This window comes from Meleagris gallopavo, chromosome 27 (genome assembly GCF_905368555.1).
Source record: "Meleagris gallopavo chromosome 27, MGAL_WU_HG_1.1, whole genome shotgun sequence".
Classification (NCBI taxonomy): Eukaryota; Metazoa; Chordata; class Aves; order Galliformes; family Phasianidae; genus Meleagris; species Meleagris gallopavo.
The window spans coordinates 1766626-1787757 of NC_139430.1; the positions used below are offsets into that span (position 1 = coordinate 1766626).

At 58.2% G+C, this 21132-nt stretch overlaps 3 protein-coding genes and 1 long non-coding RNA gene across 9 annotated transcripts; 3 read left to right on the forward strand and 1 right to left on the reverse strand.

The window, feature by feature from the left end:
• Positions 1 to 283: 283 nt before the first annotated feature.
• Positions 284 to 7761, forward strand: LOC104914406 (SLAM family member 8). Of its 3 annotated transcripts, XM_085209613.1 has the most exons (8): positions 284 to 3190; positions 4847 to 4939; positions 5280 to 5621; positions 5880 to 6173; positions 6280 to 6399; positions 6481 to 6572; positions 6676 to 6783; positions 7017 to 7761. In XM_085209613.1, the coding sequence occupies exons 1-8, from the start codon at positions 3118 to 3120 to the stop codon at positions 7059 to 7061; spliced, it is 1167 nt and encodes a 388-aa protein (XP_085065739.1). In that variant the 5' UTR covers positions 284 to 3117; the 3' UTR covers positions 7062 to 7761. The 3 variants fall into 3 exon arrangements, with proteins under 3 accessions (XP_085065739.1, XP_085065737.1, XP_085065738.1); XM_085209611.1 differs by lacking the exon at positions 4847 to 4939 and having other exon boundaries at positions 287 to 3190; XM_085209612.1 differs by lacking the exon at positions 4847 to 4939 and having other exon boundaries at positions 288 to 3190; positions 6676 to 6800.
• A 541-nt stretch (positions 7762 to 8302) lies between these two features.
• On the forward strand, positions 8303 to 11472 carry LOC146542717 (signaling lymphocytic activation molecule-like). 2 transcript variants are annotated; one of them, XM_085209610.1, is made up of 6 exons: positions 8311 to 8478; positions 9889 to 10209; positions 10517 to 10795; positions 10874 to 10981; positions 11078 to 11148; positions 11243 to 11472. In XM_085209610.1, the coding sequence occupies exons 1-6, from the start codon at positions 8409 to 8411 to the stop codon at positions 11309 to 11311; spliced, it is 918 nt and encodes a 305-aa protein (XP_085065736.1). In that variant the 5' UTR covers positions 8311 to 8408; the 3' UTR covers positions 11312 to 11472. The 2 variants fall into 2 exon arrangements, with proteins under 2 accessions (XP_085065735.1, XP_085065736.1); XM_085209609.1 differs by having other exon boundaries at positions 8303 to 8478; positions 10874 to 11148.
• A 211-nt stretch (positions 11473 to 11683) lies between these two features.
• Positions 11684 to 20393, forward strand: ETV3 (ETS variant transcription factor 3). Of its 3 annotated transcripts, none has more exons than XM_085209608.1 (5): positions 11684 to 11819; positions 12994 to 13056; positions 14044 to 14281; positions 15973 to 16088; positions 18571 to 20393. In XM_085209608.1, exons 2-5 carry the CDS (start codon positions 13011 to 13013, stop codon positions 19767 to 19769), a joined length of 1599 nt encoding a protein of 532 aa, XP_085065734.1. In that variant the 5' UTR covers positions 11684 to 11819; positions 12994 to 13010; the 3' UTR covers positions 19770 to 20393. The 3 variants fall into 3 exon arrangements, with proteins under 3 accessions (XP_085065734.1, XP_085065733.1, XP_085065731.1); XM_085209607.1 differs by lacking the exon at positions 11684 to 11819 and adding an exon at positions 12025 to 12096; XM_085209605.1 differs by lacking the exon at positions 11684 to 11819 and adding an exon at positions 12030 to 12091.
• Positions 17235 to 17700, reverse strand: LOC146542718 (uncharacterized). Its single transcript, XR_014879790.1, has 2 exons — positions 17560 to 17700; positions 17235 to 17264 (listed from the first exon to the last, which is right to left on the reverse strand). It is a non-coding gene; the product is annotated as an uncharacterized LOC146542718 (long non-coding RNA).
• Positions 20394 to 21132: the final 739 nt, after the last annotated feature.

Consider the following 21132-nt stretch of genomic DNA (forward strand, 5'->3'; position numbering starts at 1 on the left):
CAGCAGTGAAGGGGTGACAGATGACACACAGCTACCAGGCCGGGCCCCCGCAGGCCTCAGCCCGCCTCCCCCCCCCAGGGGCGCCTCGCACAGCGCGCCCATCCATCCTCTTCCCCCGCCCCCAACTGGGCGGGCACTGAGCGCAGCCCCTCCCTGTGGTGCTATTTATAGTGTCGGAAATCCCGCGAGACTTAGCGGGCATCGCCTTGAGAGAGCGAAAACGAGGCGCCGTGGCGGCGCGCTTTGTGCGTCATCAGTGTGCGCCCGGCAGCGGCGGCCAGGGAAGGGGGGGTGGGGGATGGTGACAGTCCCGAGGCCTGGGCCTGGGTGGGGGCAGCAGGGCAGGAGGGCTGCTGAGAGTCGAGGCTGGGGCTAACGAGGCGTGGGAGTTCCGACGAGACCCCGTGCTGGGGGAGGGTGAGGTGTGGGGGGCGCCGAGACCCCCGCAGGCCACTGCCGTGGGGTGATGAAGTCGAGTTGGGCCGTGCTGCAAAGTGCCAGATGGTGTTACTGAGGCCTGGCCCCGGGAGGGAGCTGTGTGTGGAGGTGGATCTCTATTCCTGTTAGTGGTAAATAATAAAACACCGCTTCCCTTCCGTGCGTGGCCTCAGGCAGCACTTTATGTCGAGCCGTGGCCTATTTTGCTGGTTGTGTACGCAGCAGCTTGTTGTATTTTAACAGTGTCCCAGCTTCTTTTTGAGGAGCAAAAGTATCTTCTAACATTTGGGCCTGTGCTTGTGTGCTTCCTCTCCACAGAGGCCAGGAGTTTGAATCGTTACCCGCAGATACAGTTTTGTTGTTGTTAATTAGAGATGCAGAACTATGCTTCTCTTGGTTTTCAGATGAGGTTTTGCCTGCTTGGAGCTGACCTGAGTGGCCACAGGAGGTACAGAGCAGGATCTATCCCCAGCAGCACGCCTGCACTCAGTGAGCGCTAATGGAGCCCTCACTGCAGCCACGTGTGGAAATCAGGTCTGCGAGTCAGTGAGGCTGGCAGTTATTAAACCCTTCAGCACCTCATGCAGGGTTTTCTGGGACCGTTTTGCTGCATGCGGTGCCTCTCATAGCTGACCTGATTTGCCCTTGTGCTATGTGCTGAAGTGGGAGCATGAGGATGGCTCTGGGATCTGGTCCCTGTGATGTGGTATCACTGCAAAACCCTCCCCCCAAATGACCTGTTTTCTGCTGCCTGACTGCGTGGATATTGGCAGAGGTATGGCCATTCCTGAGGCTGCACTCCCCTCTGCTGGAAAGCCACAACCTCACAGTTGATCCTGCTCAAGAGGAGGCTTCACCTGGGAGAAAGCCCCAAGCCCAGCAGGGCAGTGGTTGTGCAGTGCTTGGAATCCTGCAGGCACAGGCTGACTTCAGTGTCCCCTAAACATGTACTAGGCTCTGTACTGGTGGCGGTGTGGAGGGACAGTGAGGACGAGGGTCCCCTGAGGACATTGTTCTGGGTGCATGGAACTGCTCTGAGTCCCTGCTTTGTGCAGGCATTGTCACCATCACTGCAGCTGCAGTGATGAGGAGGATGGGAAGTGGCTTCCCTCCAGGCTCAGCCACAGGTCTGAGCCAATGGCTCTGGCTGAGGAGCAGATCAAACTGTGATTGGTGTTGGTCGAGGAGCTGTCCTTCACCCTGACCAGCTGCAAAGTGACGGCTGGAGATCACAAAAATTAACTAATTTGAAGCTCACGTGGCCCCCTTGCTAGTGCGAGTGCACTGTTCCCAGCTTTGAGAAGAGCTTCAGTGCTTTTCCTCTCCCCCCCCCTGTGGGTGAAGTGACTGATTGCGGTCACGTTGAGCCGAGTTCCCAGAGAGCTGTGTGACTTCCCTGCCTCTGACAGGCGTCCCCTGCCTGCGGCAGCCCCGAGCTCTGTGCACACAGGGACAATGCAGGAGGGTTTGGGTGCTCAGGGTGCAGCCCGGCAAGTCAACAGTGCTGGACCTGAGCTCCCTGGGCTGGATGTGGCCACGTGGGGCTCAAATGCGTGGGTTGAGGTGTGAGGCTACTGAGCTCTGGCTGTATCCACACCCTGATGCTTGTAGGATTGCATCCTGGCTGTGCTGTGCAGCCTGGTGCCTTCAACCTCTTTTTTTCCTCTGCTGTCTTACTTCCCATGGGGCGAGCTGCTCTTCCCCATCATCTGAAAATTGCTGCTCAGCAGCTTTTGCATCCTGCTTAGCTGCAAGGGATGTGGGAGGAATTGAGGGATGGGACAGCCCTGGCTGAGCCTTGAACCTGGGAGGCAGCCATGAGGCCACGAGCAATCCTTCTGCCCAGCACCTTGAACATCCTCATCTGAGGGTGCGCTGGGAGCAGGCCTGACATTAACATTCCTTCGGGGGCACATTAATTATTTTGCTGGAGGTAGAGGACAGCCAGCAGCCTTCCCTAATGCTCAGCTTAGCCAAAAGACAGACGTGGTGTTGAGGCTGTTTCTCTTTTTGTCCTTGGCTGGTTGGAGGCTTGAAATAAATGCGGTGGCTGAGGTGCTGATGGTTGACACCCAATGTGGGGCTGTGATGGGTGGGGGAGAGGGTTCTTACTCTGCATCCTCTCCCGTGCTGATTTCCTCACCCAGAGAAGCTCAGCCCAGGTGGGTGTGGGGTGTACCCAGGAAAAAGGGTTAAAGGGAGCTCATAAACAGGAATGGGAGCAACTTTGGACATGGTCTGATAGTGATGGGATGAGAGGGAATGGCTTTGAATGAAAAGAGGCAGAATTTGGGGCTAGGGGGTTTCGGGGTCAATTTAGGCTTCCTGCTGTGGTTCTGTGAATATTGCAGAGCTGCCCTTTGGAAGGGGCCAGGGGCAGAGATGCACTGAGTGTCACCAGCATTAATTGGGTCACGGCTTGTTAATTGGAGCACTGCTCATTGATTGGGGTATCAAGGATGCTGAGAGCCCAGGGGTCTCAACCACACTTCCCTCTCCCCCCCCCCCCCCCGTGCAGTGCAGGTCCCGCACACCCGCTCGTTTCCCACGAGCTAATTAAGAGGCGCGCAGCTCTCCACGATGCTTGGCTGCCTACGGATTGCAGTGAGCGGCAGCTTTGCTCCTCCTCCCCATCTCTGCCGCTGCTGACTCTGCCCACCAGAGCTGCACAGAGCAGGAATGGAGGGGGACTTGGCCAGGAGCGCAGCCCGGCTGCCCGCGCTGCTGCTGGCGCTGCTCGGCTTCGCGCCAGGTGAGTGCCCGGGCATCGTGCCCTCGTCCCGCGGGTTGGGCAGTGGTGTTGCTGCGCTGTGTCCCTGCTGTTCTACATCCTCGCGGGCTCTCGGCCGCATGGGTCCGAGGCAGGCGCGCAAGCGCGTGATGCTCCACGGAGAGGTTTCATAACGGGGGGCACCAAGCATCCCACTGCCCCATCCTGGGGGGTTCTGCTTGTCGCCGCCGCCGTTCGCGCCCCACGGAGCCCGTTAGCCCCAGGTTGTGGCTGCTGAGGCTCTTACGTAAAATGTTGAGAGAGGAATCCCCTTAATTCCCAGCGTGCTAATCCACACATTTAATAATTCCCATAAAACCCTCAATTCCGACAGAAAGCATCTTCTAGTCCGGGCAGATTAGCAGGGAGCTTTTATCTTCCTAATGCTTAATTGGCTTCGGAGCGTGCGGCCGTCGCACGGGGCTGGCGGTGGCAGCACAGGGTGTGTATGGTGGCACAAATATGGCCCTGCATGATGGCAGAGGGGCTGCTGGGGGGGGCTTCGGGTCCTCCAGCCCCCCTCAATCAGAGGTATCGGCTTTGGGAGCGTGGGGGTGATGAAAGAGTGAAGCTTCCTTGATGTGTGTCAAATAAACCCTGGGGCTTAAATCGCCTTCAGAGATCTTTTGCTGAGGTCTGAGATCTGAGCTGGATCAGGGTGCACTGTAAACACCCTCCTTCCTCTCCCAAACTATTTCTAGGGGCCCCTGGCCTCAAGCCAGCAGGACAGGAGGTGATGGTGGTGGCCGGACACCCTCCTGCTTTCTCCAGCCATCATTTCCCCTGTGCACTGGGGGCTGTGGTGACCCTCCCCTCTCCCCCCCTTCCTCCCCTCACTGCATCCTGGGGCTCAGCATCTGCTCAACATCTGTGCAAAGGGCTCACGTGCCAGCCCACAACTGGGCTCCAAAATGTGAGGATCCCCCAGGGAAGGATCACACAGGATGGAAGGGAGTAGAGCTCAGCCCAGCATAAGGTTGTGATCGATGAAAGGACCCAGAAGAACCCCTTGATGCGCAGGATCAGAGCAGCAAGTGCCCAGTGGTGGAGAGCTCTGCTTCCCCAGCAAGCTGCCAAGAAGCAGCTTGTAATTCAGGCTGCACGAGGGCTTTTTATAAAGCGAACACTGGGATGTCTGGTTTTAATCTGCTTTAATATAGAAGCACATCTGCTTCTGTCAGGGTGGGGGAAGAGGAGAGGACTGTGGGGACACTTTGCCCAGGTCCCAGCTTGGATGGGGCAAAGCCTGGCCTCACTGCTGGGTATCCCAGTGTGTAGAATGGGGACAGGTGGTGGGGGGCTTTGAGGAGATGCTGGTCCTCTCTTGCCGGCAGGGCTGGAGGCGGTGGAGGAGACAGCTTGTAGGTAGGCGGGAGCTGCCGGTGCCAGGAGCCGGTGCTGAGCGTGACTGCAGAGCGCTGCCTGTGCTGCCAAAAATCCACGGTGTAGGCTCAGCCCGAAGCTCTGGAGGTGGCTCCATCCCTCCTGGGTACCCACGGTCCCCTTCCACGTCCCCACGCTCGCCCACACGTGGCAGTGGGATGCAGGACTGGTGCGTGCCCAAGAGCATCCCTCTGGAACCAGATCCATCCTGGTCCGCTCCAGTCCTGCTGCCGTAACTGTTGTGATCTTTCGTAGGCATCTGGGCCGAGGCGCGTTTTAAGGCGGACAATGAGGTTTTGCAGATGCTGGCGGGGAACTCCTCGCAGAGTCTGTTGGAGCATTGTTCCGGTGAGCGCCCGGCCGCAGTGCCTAGACCGCGCCGTTCAGATGCAGCTTCGGCATCCGAACACGTAGCTCTTGTTGGACAGCAGCTCTCGACCCTGGCAACTTCCCCTCCCTGCTAGCAGCAGCTCCACACAGCCTCCGTGGTGTCCCCATCCCGCAGAGGGACATTGCGGTGGGCGGAGAGCAGATGTGTCTGCAACCGGGCAGGGCGATGCTTTCTCTTCCTCATCCTCTTCCTCCAGCTTGGACAGCAGTGCCGGGTGGGACCCATCCCCAGGGATCCTTCTGTCCATCCCCACGCTGTACCCCGCACCCTGGTGACGTTCTGCCTTGTTGTCCCCAGAGCTCCTGTTTGGCCAGGTGCGGGCGCAACCCCAGCAGGTGTCTGGTGTCCTGGGGGGCTCGGTGCTGCTCTCCCCGGTGCTGCCTCCTGGCAGCAGGGTGAAGGAGATCGAGTGGAGCTTCTCCTCTGGTGCCGGTGCCACCATCCAGGTGGCTGAATTTGGCCCAGGGGGATTCGAGCGCCCCGACCCCCAGGACCGCTTCAAGCAGCGCCTGGAGATGCCCAACGCCACAGCGCTGAGGATTGGGGCTCTGGAGCTGGGAGACAGCGGGGTCTATGGGGCACGGATCAAACTGCACCCGGCGCTGGTGGAGGACCAATCCTTCAACCTCTCTGTCTACGGTGAGCGGCTGTCAAATGGGGGTGGGCTTTGGGAACACTAAAATGGGGAAACTGTGGTGCAGAGCAATGAGGTGACTTAGGTTAGATCCCAACCTTTCACATTCCATGCTCGGCCTTCCAAGCCCCCCATATTGGGGTCCCTTCTCACATCACCCCTAAACACCTGCGGGCTGGCTGTGCTCTGCCCCTTGATGCAGGACAGTGTGATGTGTCTGAGCAGAGCCATGCCGTGCTGACCCATTCTCCTGTTGGGTGCAGAGTCGGTGCCGAAGCCCAGGACCCACAGCCAACTGCTGGCCAGCACCCTGGAGTGGTGCAACCTGACCTTGCAGTGCCAGGGCACTGGCAAAGGGGCTGTCAACGTCACCTGGAGGAGGGACAACGGCCGGCAGGAGCTGGGCACTGACCGCTCACAGCTGTCCCCGGATGGCACCACGCTGCGCCTGGCCCTGCAGCCTGGCACTGCCAATGCCACCTACACGTGCACTGTCAGCAACCCTGCTGACCAGAAGGTCGTCCCTTTCGACCTGCAGAGCATCTGCCGCAGTGGAGGTGAGGAGCCGGGCTGTTTCAGGGGTCCAAGCACCCTTGGGTGCCCTCAGGTTGGGTGAAGGTCCCATGGCCATCCCCTGGCTCAGCCCCTTTCTGCGTCCTCCAGGAGGGCAGGTGTCCTTCTCCAAGTCAGGGTACATCGTCCTCACCCTCATCCTGCTGGCTGTCAGCCTTGGTGGAGCCTTCTGGTGCTGGCGGCTCAACAGCGAGAAGTCAGCAGATCCAGGTCAGTGAAAGCACTCAGAGCTGAGCTGTGATCAGGACCGTTTCTGGCCCTCCCCCCGCCATGACACCCTGCTCCCTGCAGCTGCCACCCCCACAGCACCAGCAGAGGAGAGCCCCCCAGAACCCCAATACACCGAGATCGTGCACCGCAGCCCCCCGGAAGGTAATGACCAGGTGAGGAGCAGTGGGGCTGGGCTGTGCTCAGGGGTCCCCATTGCACTGGGGTCCCCATCACATCGGGGTTGGAAGGGCCATAAGCTCCTCGATTCTGCCTTAGGGCCTACGTCCCCCTGAAAACAACCCAGAGCCGACCTCGACAGAGAAAGCACCGGGCAGCACCGTGTATGAACAGATCCACCAGGAGCCAGAGGACACGGCCGAGGAGGTGACATAGGCCCTCAGGTGCGGGTGGCCCGTGGCCGTGTCTGCCCCCGGGGGGACCGGGGCGTTGGGGGCACTCCCCACCTCTGTCACTGCATGAGATGCCCACACCAGGTCCGGGTATGGTGGAGAAAGGGGAGAGAAGGGACAAATTCTGTCTGCAGGGAGGTGCACAGACAGACAGATGGACAGACGGGGCAGCCCTTGGTCCCAGCTGAAGGATTTCTCTCCCCACAGGCGCCGACAGCGCTGGAGCATCAGGATGTAACTGAAGGGCTGTAACGTGCATTGTGTGCCAAACCCGACCCCTCTCCAGCCCCTGGTTTGGCTCCAGGGATGGAGGTGCCATCTCTGGGTACAGCCAGCCGGATGCTTCCCCACCCACCTCTGGTTTGTCCAACCCTCTGTCCGAAGCCCTCGTGGCCCCTTTGGGGACATGGAGATGAGCGGCAACGATGAGGCTGAGTCCCTCCTCTGGCACAGGGCTGGGATGTGGCTCCATCACCCACACAGCTGGGGGTCCCAGCCCCATTTCTGCCAACTGAGAGAGTGGGCTGCCCTGGAGCAAGAAGAGGGGAACCAAAACCTTCAATCTTTGGGGGGGAGGGAGGAATTGGGGTCAAGTGGAGGCAAAGTTGGGTGGGCGGGGGCAGATCCAAGCACTGCAGATCCAGGATGGGACCACCTGGGGCAGCTTGGCCCCCAACCCCCACTGTTCCCAACCCCCTCTCCTGAGGTCGGGCAGACCCTGGTTGTGACATCCCCAGGGCCATGTGGGGGGACCAACGCCTGTGGGAGATGTGCCCGCTCTTCCCCCACCCCATAGCCATTCCTGTGTCGCCTATGTGCTGCCATTAAGGGGGGGGAGGGGGAAGGGGGGAAGTTTCACTTGTGTGTGTCCAGCACCTACTGTCATGGACCCCGTGCTCGGCCCGACCTCCCCACGTTGTAAAAACAGCAAATAAATCTTGGTGAGAGAGTAGCAGGGAGCTGACAGCATGCGTGGGGCCGTGTGTGGGGCTGTGTGTGTGGGACTGTGCACGCAGGCGTACATCTGCTGCGCACACCCACATGTGGACCCCTCGCAGTCACGTCATCCCGGGGCTGTGCACAGTTTGCTGCTGCCTCCCCAGAAGCCACTTCTTGCTTCCCCCTTTTGGAAACACAGAAGCAGCAGTGGTTAGCGGCTCTGCACCGTCCCAACTCCTTGTGCTTCTTCAAATCCTCCATCCCCCCTGCAGGCATGGGGCTGTCTCCCACGTTCTCATGTCTCTGCCTCTTTGCTGCTGGGATTTTATTTCAAGAAAAGTGAGGGAAAACAGCCTGGTGGGGTGGGAGCATTCTCTTGGTGCAGTCTCAGGCAATGGGGAACATGCGCTGCTTGTGCCAGGTGTCTGGCACAGCCAGACCAGCTGCTGTTATTTACCCAACTTCGACAGCATCCGGGCTCCATCCCTCATTTATTGCCCCAGGAGCCCTGGATACATTGCAGAGCTACCGTGGGGATGGGCAGGGTCTCATGTTGTCCCCAAGCTGCCACTCCCCAGGAACCTGTGGGTAGATTTGCATGTGTCCTCCCCACCGCTTGCGCAGCTGAGGCTGCTGCTGCTTCGAGTTGGGGATGGAGAGATGGGGCAACTGTGTGGCCGACGGTGTCCCTTCATCCCTAGGCTGCTGGTTCTGCTACTTGTCACCACAGGTAGGGGCTGAGCATGGATGGGGTGGGGGGGAGCTGAAGGTGGGAGGAGGGCTCAGCAGCAATGCTGCTGCTGTGGGAACCCAATGAAACCATGGGTGCGAGGCTGAATGAGATTCAGCCTTCGGGTTTGGTGAAGGATTGAAAATATTTGGGAAATAAGAGGGGTGGGAGATGGGTTTTCCTCTGTGAAAGAGTCCAAGCGCTGTTCTCAAGGGAATCTGACTGGGGATGTTTGGTTGTGATTCCTGGGCAAAGCAACACAGGCAGAACTTGGCACCAGGCACGGCATCACCCGACTCTATTTACTGACAGCATAAATCACACCTGGAGAAGTTTGCTGTCAGCAGTGGGGCTGGAACCAGGTGGGACCATTTGCACCTTGCCCTGCACCATGTTGGCTTGAAAACTGATGGGTTTTGTGCTGGTCTCTGCTCACCCACGCGTTTCTAAGAGCCCACAGGGGTCCTCTTGCACAGCTCGAAGCTCTCGAGCAGATGCTTTGCTGTACAAAATCTACTAGTGCTGCTGGGGCTACACCAGGACAAAGCCAAGCACCCACTGTTCTCCAGTAGGTGGGTGCAGCCCCCACCAGTCAGAAGACTCTAGGGTGAGGGTTTGGGGACAGGGAAAGGGACGGGGAAAGCAAAGGAATGAGCAGACAACACCCACGAGCTTCCCACAGTGGGATTGAGCTTGGAATTACAGAGGCTGTGTTTGCATTGCACACTGGTGTGGGGCATTTGTTTGGGGCAAAATATGGGCAGGTGGCTCAGTGCCACCAAAGGTGATTCATGGGGATGTGTTCCTGCTTTATGTCAGTATCTCCCCCCAAAAATGGAGATGTGTGGGTGCCATGGGGCTGCGACCCCCCACCCTGGCCCCACCACTGTTTGCTGTCTGCGTGCTGACCTCTGCAGCTTTGCTTTCCTCTCTGCAAACTGGAGCTTGGTATAGTGGATGGGAACTGTGTGGCTGGCGCTGAGTGTGGGCAGGAAGTGAGTGGCCAATGCAAGATGAGCTCTGTGATGTGCAGACACAGCGGCTCCCAGCACGGTCACCTCTTTGCAGCTTTTTGTGTCTGAAAGCCGCCTCCTGCTCACGTCACAGGAGCTCTGTGTCTCGCCACAGGGCTGGGAACGGAGCTCTGCACCCAGCCCTGCTGCACCCTGCAGCTCAGCCTCCAGCTTTGAAGGGTCTCTGGAGGGAATTATTATGGGCTTCACCCTTAAGCCTGCTCCACCTCCAGCTCTGCAATGGGGACAGGGTGGTGTGAGGACATCGCAGCACTGCGAGCACGCGGCATCAGCACAGCAGTGCCCAGCCACAGGCAGGGGAGGTGATGGTGAAGGTTAAAGAACCCAGGAGGGTGCCTGGGACTCTCCATCCCACTGAGCACTGCTGTCCTACCAGGCACTGCAGCTGTCCAGATCAAGCCAGTGAGCGGTGTGCTGGGGCACTCGGTGCAGCTCCCTCTGCAGCTGCACCCTGGCAGCCGTGTGAAGAGGATCATCTGGAGCTTCGGAGCCAATGCCAGCAAGAAAATAGAAGTGGCGGAGTACAACCTGGAGTTGTCCGAGCATCTCAAGTACAACAGGCAGAGGCTGGAGTTGTTCAATAAGACAACGCTGCAGATCGGTGCCCTGGAGCAGGGTGACAGTGGGGTCTATGATGCACACATCACGTATCAGTCAAATGAGGTGGATGAATGTTCCTTCAACCTCACTGTCTACGGTGAGCTGAAGGGGTTTTGTGGGGGCAGGAACACCATCCCCATCCCTGGGGTTTCCAGCCCGCAGGGAGAAGTGACAAACCCTTTTGTGCTGAGAGTTATCAACGGTTTCCCTTCCCCTTTCCCGGGTGCACTCTGCTGCTGACCATCTGCTAAGGGGATTTTCCTGCTTCATGACAAATCTGCTCTCCACCTGCCCTTCCGTCTCGCTGCCCTTTGTCTGCCTGTCCCTCCCGGTTCCCTGAGGCTGCGTTCCCCAGGTACCTACAGGTAGCTCTGTCCCAGCAGCACTGCCCACACTCCCAACAGAGCCTCTGCCAGTGCCCCTGATCCAGCATGAGATCCTGTCCTACACTGCCCAGAACTGCAGCATCATCCTGCGGTGCTTGGTGCCGGCTGGAAGTGGTGCTCAGACCACCTGGCAGCACGACAACACCTCCAGTGCAACTTGGAGACAGAGTGACAACAGTGACGTGCTGCAGGTGACCATCTCTGCCAGTGCCCTGAATGCCATCTTCACCTGTGTGGCCTGGAACCCGGCACAGGAGCGGAGCAAGTCCATGGACCTGGCAGAACTGTGTGCACAAGGTAAAGTCTCTCACTGTCCCCCTCTGCCACACCAGGTGCACAGAGCCACCCGGCCACCCCAATACCTTGTCCCCATAGACGCACGCAGGTGGAGGTGGCCCATCTACCTGGCAGTGCTGGTGGGTGTCGTGGGAGCCTTGAGCATCGCGCTGTACCTGCTGAAGAGGAAGAGAAAGGCTCACAAAGGTGGGCGATGCTGTGGGGTGAAGGCTGCAGCCAGGGGGGCAGCGGGCAGGCGGGAGGGTGCCGTCCCCATCCCGCATGGCCTCGCCTGTCCCACAGCTGCCGCCTGCCCCGAGGAGCTGCTGTACTCCCAGGTGCAAAGAAGAGACGTCGAGGACAGGGACGAGCAGGTGGGGCAGTGACCCAGCACCCAGCAGGGGGTGGGGATGGCAACGTCCCCACAGAGCCCCCCCCGACCCTGGGCTGCTCCCACATCCCCTCAAGGGTCCCAGCAGAACCATCTACAGTGAGGTGGGGAGCGGTGGGGATGGCACAGCGTGGCCACAAGCCTGAGCGAGGATGGACGGACGGATGGACGGACGGACGGCCTGCCCCCATCTTGCTTTAATTCCCCGTGTTCTTTCCCCTTCCTCCCCGCACGGGAACACGGGCCTGGTGGTGCTCCCCGCGGCCCCGGGCTGTGCACGGCCCCAATAAAGGCAGAGAAGAAGAAAGAGTGTCCGTGTGCGTGGAGGGTGTGAGCGCACGGGGCACTTCGCTTTCCACCCTCTCTTGTCCCTCGTCGCCACCCGTCGCGGCGTTGGGTGGGAATGAGGCGGAGCGGCGCTGTGCGTGCGCGCGCCCGCTCCGACCGGAAGCGGAAGTGCGTGGGAGCGTGCCCGGAAGTGTGTGGGCGGTGGCGGCGGTTCCGGTTCCGGCGGCCGTGCGGGGGAGGCAGCGGCGGCAGCAGCGAGGCGAGCGGCGCGCACCCCCCATCGGCACCGCGGCCCGGGCGCGCTCCGCCGCCCCACCGCACCCGCTCTGCCCGCCGGACCCGGCCCGGCCCGTGCCGCCCCCGCAGGTGGGTCCCGGACCCGGGCGCGGCCGAGTCGTTACCGCCGCCTCCCGGGCTCCGGATGGGCCACGCCGCGCGCGTCGCTTCGGTCCCGCGGGGGCGGCGGGGGGAGAGCGGAGGGCGGACGGAGGGCGGACAGAGGGGCGGAGGCCGCCCGCTGGGGGCGGGGGTGCCCTCGGGGGCGGCTCCGGGGGGCGGGGGCGGCGCGGGGCCGCGGTACCATGGGCCCGGAGGGAGGGGCGGAGGAGTGGGGCAGCCCCGGTTACCGGAGGCGCTCGGTGAGGTGGGAGTTCTATGACTGCGGGTAGCCGTGCGGGTGGGAGGTGGGCGGCAGCGCGCGGGAGACGAGCGGGGGCGCGCGGCTGCGGGGGCAGCGTGGAGAAGCGTACCGATAACCGGCAGCGACGGGATGGCGACGGAGGAGGGGTGATGGTAACGGGGGCGGCCGCGCGGACCGATCTTGGCGGGCGTAGTAGCGGGGGGGGCGCGGAGCCAGCGCCCGCAGCCCGGGGCAGGGGCGGCAGCGCGGCGGCAGGCGGGCAGGCCCGGACAGGCCGGCGGCAGGGAGCGGAGGGGGCGGCCCCGCCGCCGGCGCTGTAACGGGAGCCCGGAGCCCCGGCGCCGCGCCTGCCCCTCGCAGCTATTTACATGGCGTTACCATTTCAAAGCGGCGGCGCCGGGCAGGAAACCCCGGCGGGGACAGCGCGGGGCCGGGCCCCCTCCGCGGCAGGCAGGGCTGGCGGCGTTCGCCCCCGACCCCCCCGGAGCCGGGCCCTCCCCGGGCGCCGCTCGGTGCCGCTGCCCCGCCCGCAGGTAGCGCCCGGCCCGGCGCCCGCCTCCCGAAATTAAATTCAGATGTGAGTGGGGAGCGGGAGCCGGGATCCCCCCTCCCCTCGCTGGTACATCTGGGTGAGCTCAGCGGCTTGTGTGTTTTGGCAGCGCGGCCGTCTCGTAACAGGAGACAAACTGCACTGGGCTTGTTTTGTCTGCTTCACGGCCCCGCCGGGCCGCTCCGACACGGCAGCGCCGAGCAGAGCCCGACGCCCCACGGTGCAGCTGCACGGCGACGGGGGCACCGACCGTGGGGTGTGGGTGCGGGGGGGGAAGGCTGGGATTCAAAGCGCTGCCCGCGAGGTCGGTGTAGCGATAGCGCTGGCGCTGATTTCCTTCTGTTTCGCAGTCAGCAGGAGGGAGAAAATGAAAGCAGGCTGCAGCATTGTGGATAAGCCAGAAGGAGGAGGAGGTAAGGACACGCGCGCCGCGTGGAAGGCTGAGCGCAGGCTGTTCAGCTGTTACAAATTCTTTTCTCAGGCTGAAGGAGCTCAGGCGGGATTAATTCCACCTCTCCTCAAAGCTCTTTGCTGTGTGTCACTGGGAATCGATAAGGCTCCCGCTCGGTGCACTCTCAGCCAGTTTTACAGCCTTGTGAGCTCTGTGTTAATATGCAAATGGATCCTCGTGGAGACATTTTGTTTGTGAGGGTTTGGGAGCTCCAAGTGTGCTCCCCCAGGGCTGGCGCGGCGCTCCCTGGGTTTGTTTCAGCCGCAGCCTGCGATGTGGGGAGGTGGGAGGGGGGGGTGGGTGCCATCTGAGCACGACGAGGCTCTGTGCACGCTGCCTGAGCTGAAAATTGTGGCCACGATGATTTGGAAAACCGCGCAATAGCAGCTGTGCTGGGAAACTGCTCTGACAGAGCTGAACTTGGCAGTCGCTCAGAAACATCTGTTGGCGCGGCTGAAGCTGGAGCAGGGTGCTGTGCTCTGAGGGATGTGGAGCTGGAGACCCCCAGAGCCACCCTTGCTTGCCTCCTGAAAGAACAGTGCACGAGATATTCCAATCTGTTTTTGTTTTTCTCATTATTTTGAGGCACCTGAAGTCCAAATCGTACCAATGTTTAAAGCTCTTGGGCTCCTTTCCACTGTGTCTGACTCTTGTATGGCTCTCTTACCCCTGTGTGTTTTCCCGTTTTTTCCTTGGGACTTCTCCAAGGAGAGTAGGGGTAAAATGAGTAAGAAAATGAGCAACTAGTGTGAGAAATCTGGGCTTCTTTTGCTTCTGCACTGAATACTTATTGGAATTACAGCTCCCAGCGATGCTCTGTGGTCCTCCTCTGGAAAGAACATTACCAATACGTAGCGCAGGCACTCGTTCCCAGCTGTAGCACTTGGCATTTGGGAGCTCTGTAGCTGTGAGCCACTGTCTGAACGCCTCTTTTTTGGCACTTCCCAAGGTTATCATTTCCCCGAGTGGGCATACAAGACCGAGTCCAGCCCTGGCTCACGGCAGATCCAGCTCTGGCACTTCATCCTGGAGCTGCTGCAGAAGGAGGAGTTCCGCCATGTCATTGCCTGGCAGCAGGGCGAGTACGGAGAGTTCGTCATCAAGGACCCCGACGAGGTGGCACGGCTGTGGGGCCGGCGGAAGTGCAAGCCCCAAATGAACTACGACAAACTGAGCCGAGCTCTCAGGTGAGCAGGAGATTCCCTGGCCCACCCATCTGGATAATTGACAGCAGGTGTTTCGCTTCAACGTAGTTATGTTTTTGAGAGGTTTGTATCAAATCTGTGTTCTGAGGTGCCAGACTGCCTGGTGAGGTACCAGAGTGTGAGTAGGGAGGCACAGGAGAGGGAATTGCTGGATCACTGTGACGTGTTTTGCGGCCAAGCGTCACAACATAAATTTGCACCTGGTGCTCAGGTTGTTATTATCAGGATGGGTTCCTTCCGGGGAGCTTTTCTGTCTCTTTTTCACTGCTTCCACTGCTGATGGCTGGCTTGAGCAAGAAAGTGTGGGAGGAAACCAGAGGCGTTACTCTATTATCACACCATCAATGGTACCGTTTCAGAGAAAGCAGCTCCCCTTTCTAACATGCCTTTGTCTCTTGACTGCTAAACCTGGTGCCCGTTCCAGGGATTGGGTGTGCGTCAGTCACCTGTCACCACCCCCTTCACAGTTTGTCACATACAGTGGTGAATTCCATGTCCTGACCCCAGTGACATGAAGTTGCCTGTGGGTGAAGGGCACCCTCCAGCCACCGATGTCCCCTCATTTGAGACAGGGGCTGATTGCTCCTCCCTCTGCACTTCTGAAGACTAAAATCTCCCTTAATAGTTAGCTCTGTTCTATTTAGCCTCTCTCGGATGGTTTCTGTTTTTTCAGTGGCTAATCTGTATTTTGAAATACAGACAGTAAGAATGTCACACAAGCCTATGAAGCATTTCAGCATTTCCAGCCTGTCAGGAGCGCCCAGGTTCTTGACAGGTCCTGGCATTATCAGCACTGTCTGCTACGTGGACTTCGCTGCCTTACGCCCTATGATACCTCCTGGGTGGAGCTGGCAAAGACAAACAAGGCAGCAAGCACTCGAGTCCCATGCTGGAACAGGAAGGAAACGATAAATTGAATGGCACTGAGGCTGTAATTGATTCATGGGAGTGGAAAATAGCCACCACCTGCCAACACTGATCATGTCTTGGCATCTCGGTGCCAAATGTGACAGCAGTGGGACAGGAGCGCTGTGGCTATTGGCAGTTCCTCCAGGTGGGGAGCTCTGGCTTGTTCCCCCCTTCTCGAGGAGCTGACCCTGCTTTGTTTGGGGTGTGCTGTGGCAACAGCGTGTGTTAACCTAGCTCTGAGTGTAAAGAATTGTGTCTGGGATCTGCATGCAGCACTTAGTACACCATTATTACATGGCTGAGGACAAACTGTGGTGCTGGTGTAAGTGGGGAGGAGTGAAGTTTGTACCTCTTCTCCCCATGAGTTCCGTGCTCTGCCTTTGTGGAGGCTGTGAATTATGGTGCTAATGGGTAAATGGAAGGGAAGCAACTTGCTCACAGGCCCGATGGCAGCAGGAACCAGCCCTCCTGATGTTACACTGTGCTGTGTTTGTGGCAGTGTGCTAGGCCTTGAGGACAGAAGGGAAAATAAAATCAGAGGGCATCCCGTTTGTTTGGTCCCTCTGTGATTGCACTGAGTTTTGTTCTGCCAAAGTCTCGAGTACGGATTCTCCTTTCTCAGGTTCAGTGTCTCAGTGCAGGCTGTCAGCTAAGTCAGTTCTGGATCCCATCATGTTCATTTTTGTGAGCATGTCAAAGGGTGGATGTTGGTAGCACTACAAAACAAAGACTCTTAAACAGGTCTCTCTACCTTTCCTTTATAGATATTATTACAACAAGAGGATTCTTCACAAGACAAAGGGCAAAAGGTTTACTTACAAGTTCAACTTCAACAAGCTGGTGATGCCCAACTATCCGTTCATCAACATTCGGCCTAACGGTGAGCAGAGAATTGGGGCTGGCGACTTCCTTGCAGGTCAGCGGGTGCAGGAGTGGGGCCAGGGCAGCCTCTGCACATCCCCTATCAGTCACCTCCTACTCTTGAAAGACTGCTGGGGCAATCAGGGCTGGTGTGGTGGGAATGCCTGGGCACTGATAAAGCTTTATCTGCAGCGCTCCTTCCCTCGGCTTGTCGCTGGTGCATCTGTGGTTGTCCTCAGGGGAGACTGGAGGCATTTTGGTTTCCTATTTGAGCCTGCCTGCTGGACTGCCTTTATTGGTGCTGCGGCTTTGCTTTGCTTTGCTGTTGGGGTGCGGGTGTCCTTGGGATAAGAGGGTTTTATTTCTCTTGCAGGGACCTTGCCTCACATGTTTGTAATGTAAGTTTATGGCACCATATAAATGTGAGCCTCCTTGACAAGGCAGTTAGAAGTGCACAGCAAGGCGTATCTGTCAGCACTATTGGAAAGTTCACAGCTTAGCAGCAGTTTGCTCTCTGCTCCTCTCCTGCAGAAGCCCCTTATTGTTGCAGGTCTATTCCTTTCGTATCCAAAAAGGGTTGTTCTTTTGTTTGTTTGTTTTTTAGTCAACGTGTCTAGAGTTCAGAGAAACATAATAGTGAGCACAGAGTGTTTCTGGAGTTTCCAGAGAAGAGTAATAGCTTGTCAGTTTGGCTAAAATCACAGGTATTTCTTGATCCTCCCTGCAGCAGAATGGTGTGCTGACACTCAGGATAACGAAAAAGAGTTTGGGAATGGAGCTTAATTGTTCCCTGCTTGTCCTAAAAGGCTTTTGAGTCTCTTGCCAGAAGCAGAAGCAGAAGTTCACACTGGGTTTGTCCTGGAGTCAGCATTACTGCTGTGGTTTCTCTGGAAGGAGGGTCCTTTGTTTGGAAGATCCTTTTTGGTGGAGTTAAACCCCCCCATAGCTAGATTTCTGCAGCTGGCCTGATTGTCTCCACAACTGAACGGCCACCACACGACCAGGGAAATGAATGGCGATCGTGTCCATCAAAAAAAAAACTTCTGGAAGTCATTACAGTGAGGCCCTAGACTGCAAACTCTCCGCAGCAAAGAAAGCGTGACTGCAGAGGCGCCTGAACCAGCCTTTCTCACAGCGCCGTGTTCTTCGTTCTCACCTCCAGAAGAGCGCCTCGGGGGAAGCCTTGAAGATTCGTCTAGCAGAGAGAGAAGGGAGAGAGCGGGGGGGAAAAGTGGGGATTGAATGTTGACTCTGAAACATTAGTGGCTGAGAAAAACAGGTTACGTGTGGGCAAGGCGATTTCTCATCGGTGCTGTGTGCTCTGTGCCTACGTACAGCGATGACTGCGCGTCGATGCTGGCAGTTGGAGCCGCCTGCATCCATCTCTGCCTTGGGGGAGGCCTGGTGTGATAGCAAAGGCTTTGTCCTCTGGCCAAGCAGTAACCCAGAAGACAGGACTGGGAGAAGAGAAATATTCATAGAGGCCTCACCTGCATGGGACGTGTTGCCTTTATGGCAGCGGGGAGAAGGAAATGTATTCTTCAGGAGTCCTTAGCCAAAGCATGGGGGTGTAAGATGTAGTACGAAACAGTGCTGCAAATCTATAATTACTTGCAGCAACAAGTCTGGGCAGTTCCAGCTCAATATTGCTCACTGCTGTTCCTTTTCCCTGTTTGCAGCCACTCCCTCCTATCTCTGGGGCATGCATTTAAAAAAAGAAGTTTGGAGAACTGGAATGCACTTGTCTAATTACAACCTGTTTTCTTTCCTTCTGGCTGGGATGGGGGTTGGGATATCAGACCTGTTTGGGGCACTGGAATCAGGTTTCTTGACTCGCTCACACAGTTTGGAAGGGAAAGGAGAATCAAACGGTGTGTTGTGGAGGTGAGAAAGCGTGTGGAGGAATTTGCCTCAGCATGGCTCAGTGCAGCAGGAGTAAGATGCAGAGACGTGGTTCTGTAGGCACTATGGTGAAGCTTGCTTTGGGACGATGGGGAGGAGAAGCCTGCAGGAGCTAGCAGTGGTATGGGCAGAAATATCAGAGAGAGAACATCCACAAATCAGGGACTTTCAGTATTCCATCCCAAGAGTTTGAGGTTTCTGCTGGTGGTGTTGGCACACAGTTGCTTAACCGTGCTCCTAACGCGCCGGCACTGAGGCCATTTTCTGGTTAAACCAAAGCGAAGAGGTCAGGGGAGGGCATCCAAAAGTGGAAGTTCCTTCAGTGCTGCTGGTGGCTCAAGAAACCTCCACTAGGGCTGAGAGGAGAAGATTCCTCCCAGCAGTGACAAGGTTTTGAGGTGGGCAGGAGCGAGGGGAGCAGATGGGGAAGGTGCCTCCCATCTGATCGTCTGCTGCGCTGCTGAGAGCTCCTGGTATTTTTGTGTTGCTCTTCCAAATGCCTGCGGGTGCAGCCCTAAAAGCAGCTCTGCTTCTGATTTAACTCCCTTGGCAACGGCGCTTTTAACTCTCCCCCTCTCTTTTCCTTTCCCCGTGCCCAGGTGTCGTGCCACAGAGCGCTCCTCCCGTCCCCACGGCTTCGTCCCGCTTCCACTTCCCACCTCTGGACAGCCACTCTCCCACTGATGATGCACAACCCGGCCGTTTCTCCGGCCCTTCCCTGGTCCCATCCAACCCAGAGGCCCTGGGCGACGGCGGTGAGAGGAAACCTGACCTACCAGAGCTGGAGGATGGCTCCGCCGATTGGCGCCGTGGTGTGGATCTCATGGCCTCACGTAACACCGCGAGTGCCGGGGGTGTCAACCACCAGAAGCGCAAGCCAGACATCATGCTGCCTCTCTTCACCAGGCCCGGCATCTACCCGGATCCTCACAGCCCCTTCGCCGTGTCCCCTCTGCCAGGACGTGGCGGGGTCCTCAACGTCCCCATCTCGCCTGCGCTGTCTTTGACTCCCACCCTGTTCTCCTACAGCCCGTCTCCAGGCCTCAGCCCCTTCACAGGCAGCAGCTGCTTCTCTTTCAACCCTGAGGAAATGAAACACTACCTGCATTCGCAAGCTTGCTCCGTCTTCAACTACCATCTGAGCCCGCGGACTTTCCCCCGCTATCCGGGCCTCATGGTGCCACCACTACAGTGCCAAATGCCCATGGAGGAGCAGCCCCAGTTCCCCATCAAGCTGCAGCCTCCACCCGTCGGGCGCAAAAACAGGGAGAGACTGGAAAGCACCGAAGAGTCGGCGACCCCCCAGCTCGCCTCTCCGCCTCCCCCCAGGGTGAAGCTCGAGCCTCCCGTGGACAAGGAGGCCGAGCGCGAAGAGCCGCCCGCAAAGGGAAAAGACAAAAGCGAGAAGGAGGAAAATTCCAGCATGGCAGCACCCAGCACCAGCCTGGAAGAGGAGAAGGGTCCGGTGTTTGCCAGACCTGCCGCCCCATCCTGGCACCCGGCACCGCTGGTGCCCACCCAGGCCCTGGGCCCAGCCGAAGAGCCCCAAGATCAAGGGGAGAGCAGTGGTGAGAAGCCCCCCAGAGAGCCGTCCGGAGAGCCTGGAGCGCAGGAGAAGCGCGAGGACGCCCTGATGCCCCCCAAGCTGCGTCTCAAGCGCCGCTGGAATGGGGACCGGCAGGCAGATGCCCCCGAGGAGCACCCCAATGGCCGTGTCCCATGGAATGGGGTGCTGGGCAGCCCGCACCTCGCGGCCGGGCCCAAGGCTGTGGCAGCTGCCGCTGCCTCTGACGCCTAAGGCTGCGTGCCGGAACCATCCGTGTATTTATGTAGCAAGGTTGCAGAGCGTGGGGGGTGGGCGGGGGTGTGGGGGGCTGGGGTTAGATTGGTTTGGTAATTCTAGAGACTGGGGAGGTGGGAGGGGGGGAGGGTTGTGTTTTTTGTTTTCATTGTTGACTTGCAGGTGAGACGCGGTTGTCTTGTTCCGATTAGGAGAGGTGAGGGTGCTGAGCTTCACACCTTGCATGAACTCCAGAGGGGTTGAGGCCTCCACCGAGACAGGGGAACTCCAGTGCAGTCTGTTCCCTGTGCGCTCTATCTAGTATTTATAGAAACGGGAATATCTGAGTTCATCTAGTTCCCTATTTGATGGAGTCTGGTGCGATGGCGGGGAGGATTTCCTGACGATGGGAGACGTGTGCTGTGTGCCAGCATCGGAAGCTGTCTGCGTTTTGGGAGGGGTGTGTGGGGGGGGGGGGGGGGGGGGGGGGTTGGGGGAGGGCAGGGAGAGAGAATATTGCACTGTCCTCGGGTTGGAGAGGGCTGCAGAGAGACAGCTCTGTGTGCCGGGACACGGCAGCGCTTCAGGACGCGGCCGCCGTCCTTTGGGCCTTTCAGAAATACTGCAGAAGCCATGAGCAAATTATAGAATCTTTCAGGGAAGGGAGTGGGGTGGGAAAAAAAAAAAAAATAATAATAATAACCTAATGCCTTTAATATACGCATTAAAATGTACCCTAGGATTTTTTATTTTTTTTTTATTTTAATTTTTTTTTTTTCTTTTCGTAATGGTATGGGTGGAGCTGGGAGTGATTGGAAGGTTAACACTGAAATGATTGTGGTGAGTTCATGGAGAAGGAATGACAGGAGCTTTGTTCAATCTTATTTCCTTTGTTTGGTTCCCCTATCACTTTGACTCATGCCTTAACTACGTATACACTTTATGAGAGCAGGGTCTGTTGGCAGAAGGAGCCTATGAGGAGCCAGAGGCGGTGGCCAAGATCGGGCTTCTCGGTGGAGGTGGATGCAGCCCCACACTGGTCGCAGGAGCACGGGCGGCGTGGAACTGCTCCGACCCGTGGTGTCAATCTCACTGTATTTGCTACAAATCTGCTATTTCCCTACGTAGCTGCGGTTCTCGTTAGGCTGATTAATTTAGGCTCCGGATTACGCCGAGGAATGCTCTTCTTTCCCCCCTTCCCTCAACCTTCCTCCCCTTCCTCCCCCCCCCCCTCCTTCCTGCTGCATCAGGTTGGATTCTGAATGATTCCTCGGATGGAAATCAGAAAACGATGGACCCCACGTGGGGCAGAGCTGTGCCCACAGCGTGGCTGCGTGTTGGTGGTCCCGGCTGGCAGACGTGGGGGTTTGGTGATGCTCAG

Excerpts from the sequence above, each read along its gene's own strand:
- LOC104914406 (XM_085209613.1), top strand. The coding sequence starts at position 3,118 with ATGGAGGGGGACTTGGCCAGGAGCGCAGCCCGGCTGCCCGCGCTGCTG. Across the intron at positions 6,573-6,675 it reads CCCCGGAAGGTAATGACCAG|GGCCTACGTCCCCCTGAAAA; the intron begins GTGAGGAGCAGT and ends ATTCTGCCTTAG. Across the intron at positions 6,784-7,016 it reads CAGAGGACACGGCCGAGGAG|GCGCCGACAGCGCTGGAGCA; the intron begins GTGACATAGGCC and ends CTCTCCCCACAG.
- LOC146542717 (XM_085209609.1), top strand. The coding sequence starts at position 8,409 with ATGGGGCAACTGTGTGGCCGACGGTGTCCCTTCATCCCTAGGCTGCTG. Across the intron at positions 10,210-10,516 it reads CTTCAACCTCACTGTCTACG|AGCCTCTGCCAGTGCCCCTG; the intron begins GTGAGCTGAAGG and ends CACTCCCAACAG. Across the intron at positions 11,149-11,242 it reads TCGAGGACAGGGACGAGCAG|GGTCCCAGCAGAACCATCTA; the intron begins GTGGGGCAGTGA and ends CATCCCCTCAAG.
- ETV3 (XM_085209608.1), top strand. The coding sequence starts at position 13,011 with ATGAAAGCAGGCTGCAGCATTGTGGATAAGCCAGAAGGAGGAGGAG. Across the intron at positions 13,057-14,043 it reads TAAGCCAGAAGGAGGAGGAG|GTTATCATTTCCCCGAGTGG; the intron begins GTAAGGACACGC and ends GCACTTCCCAAG. Across the intron at positions 16,089-18,570 it reads CATCAACATTCGGCCTAACG|GTGTCGTGCCACAGAGCGCT; the intron begins GTGAGCAGAGAA and ends CCCCGTGCCCAG.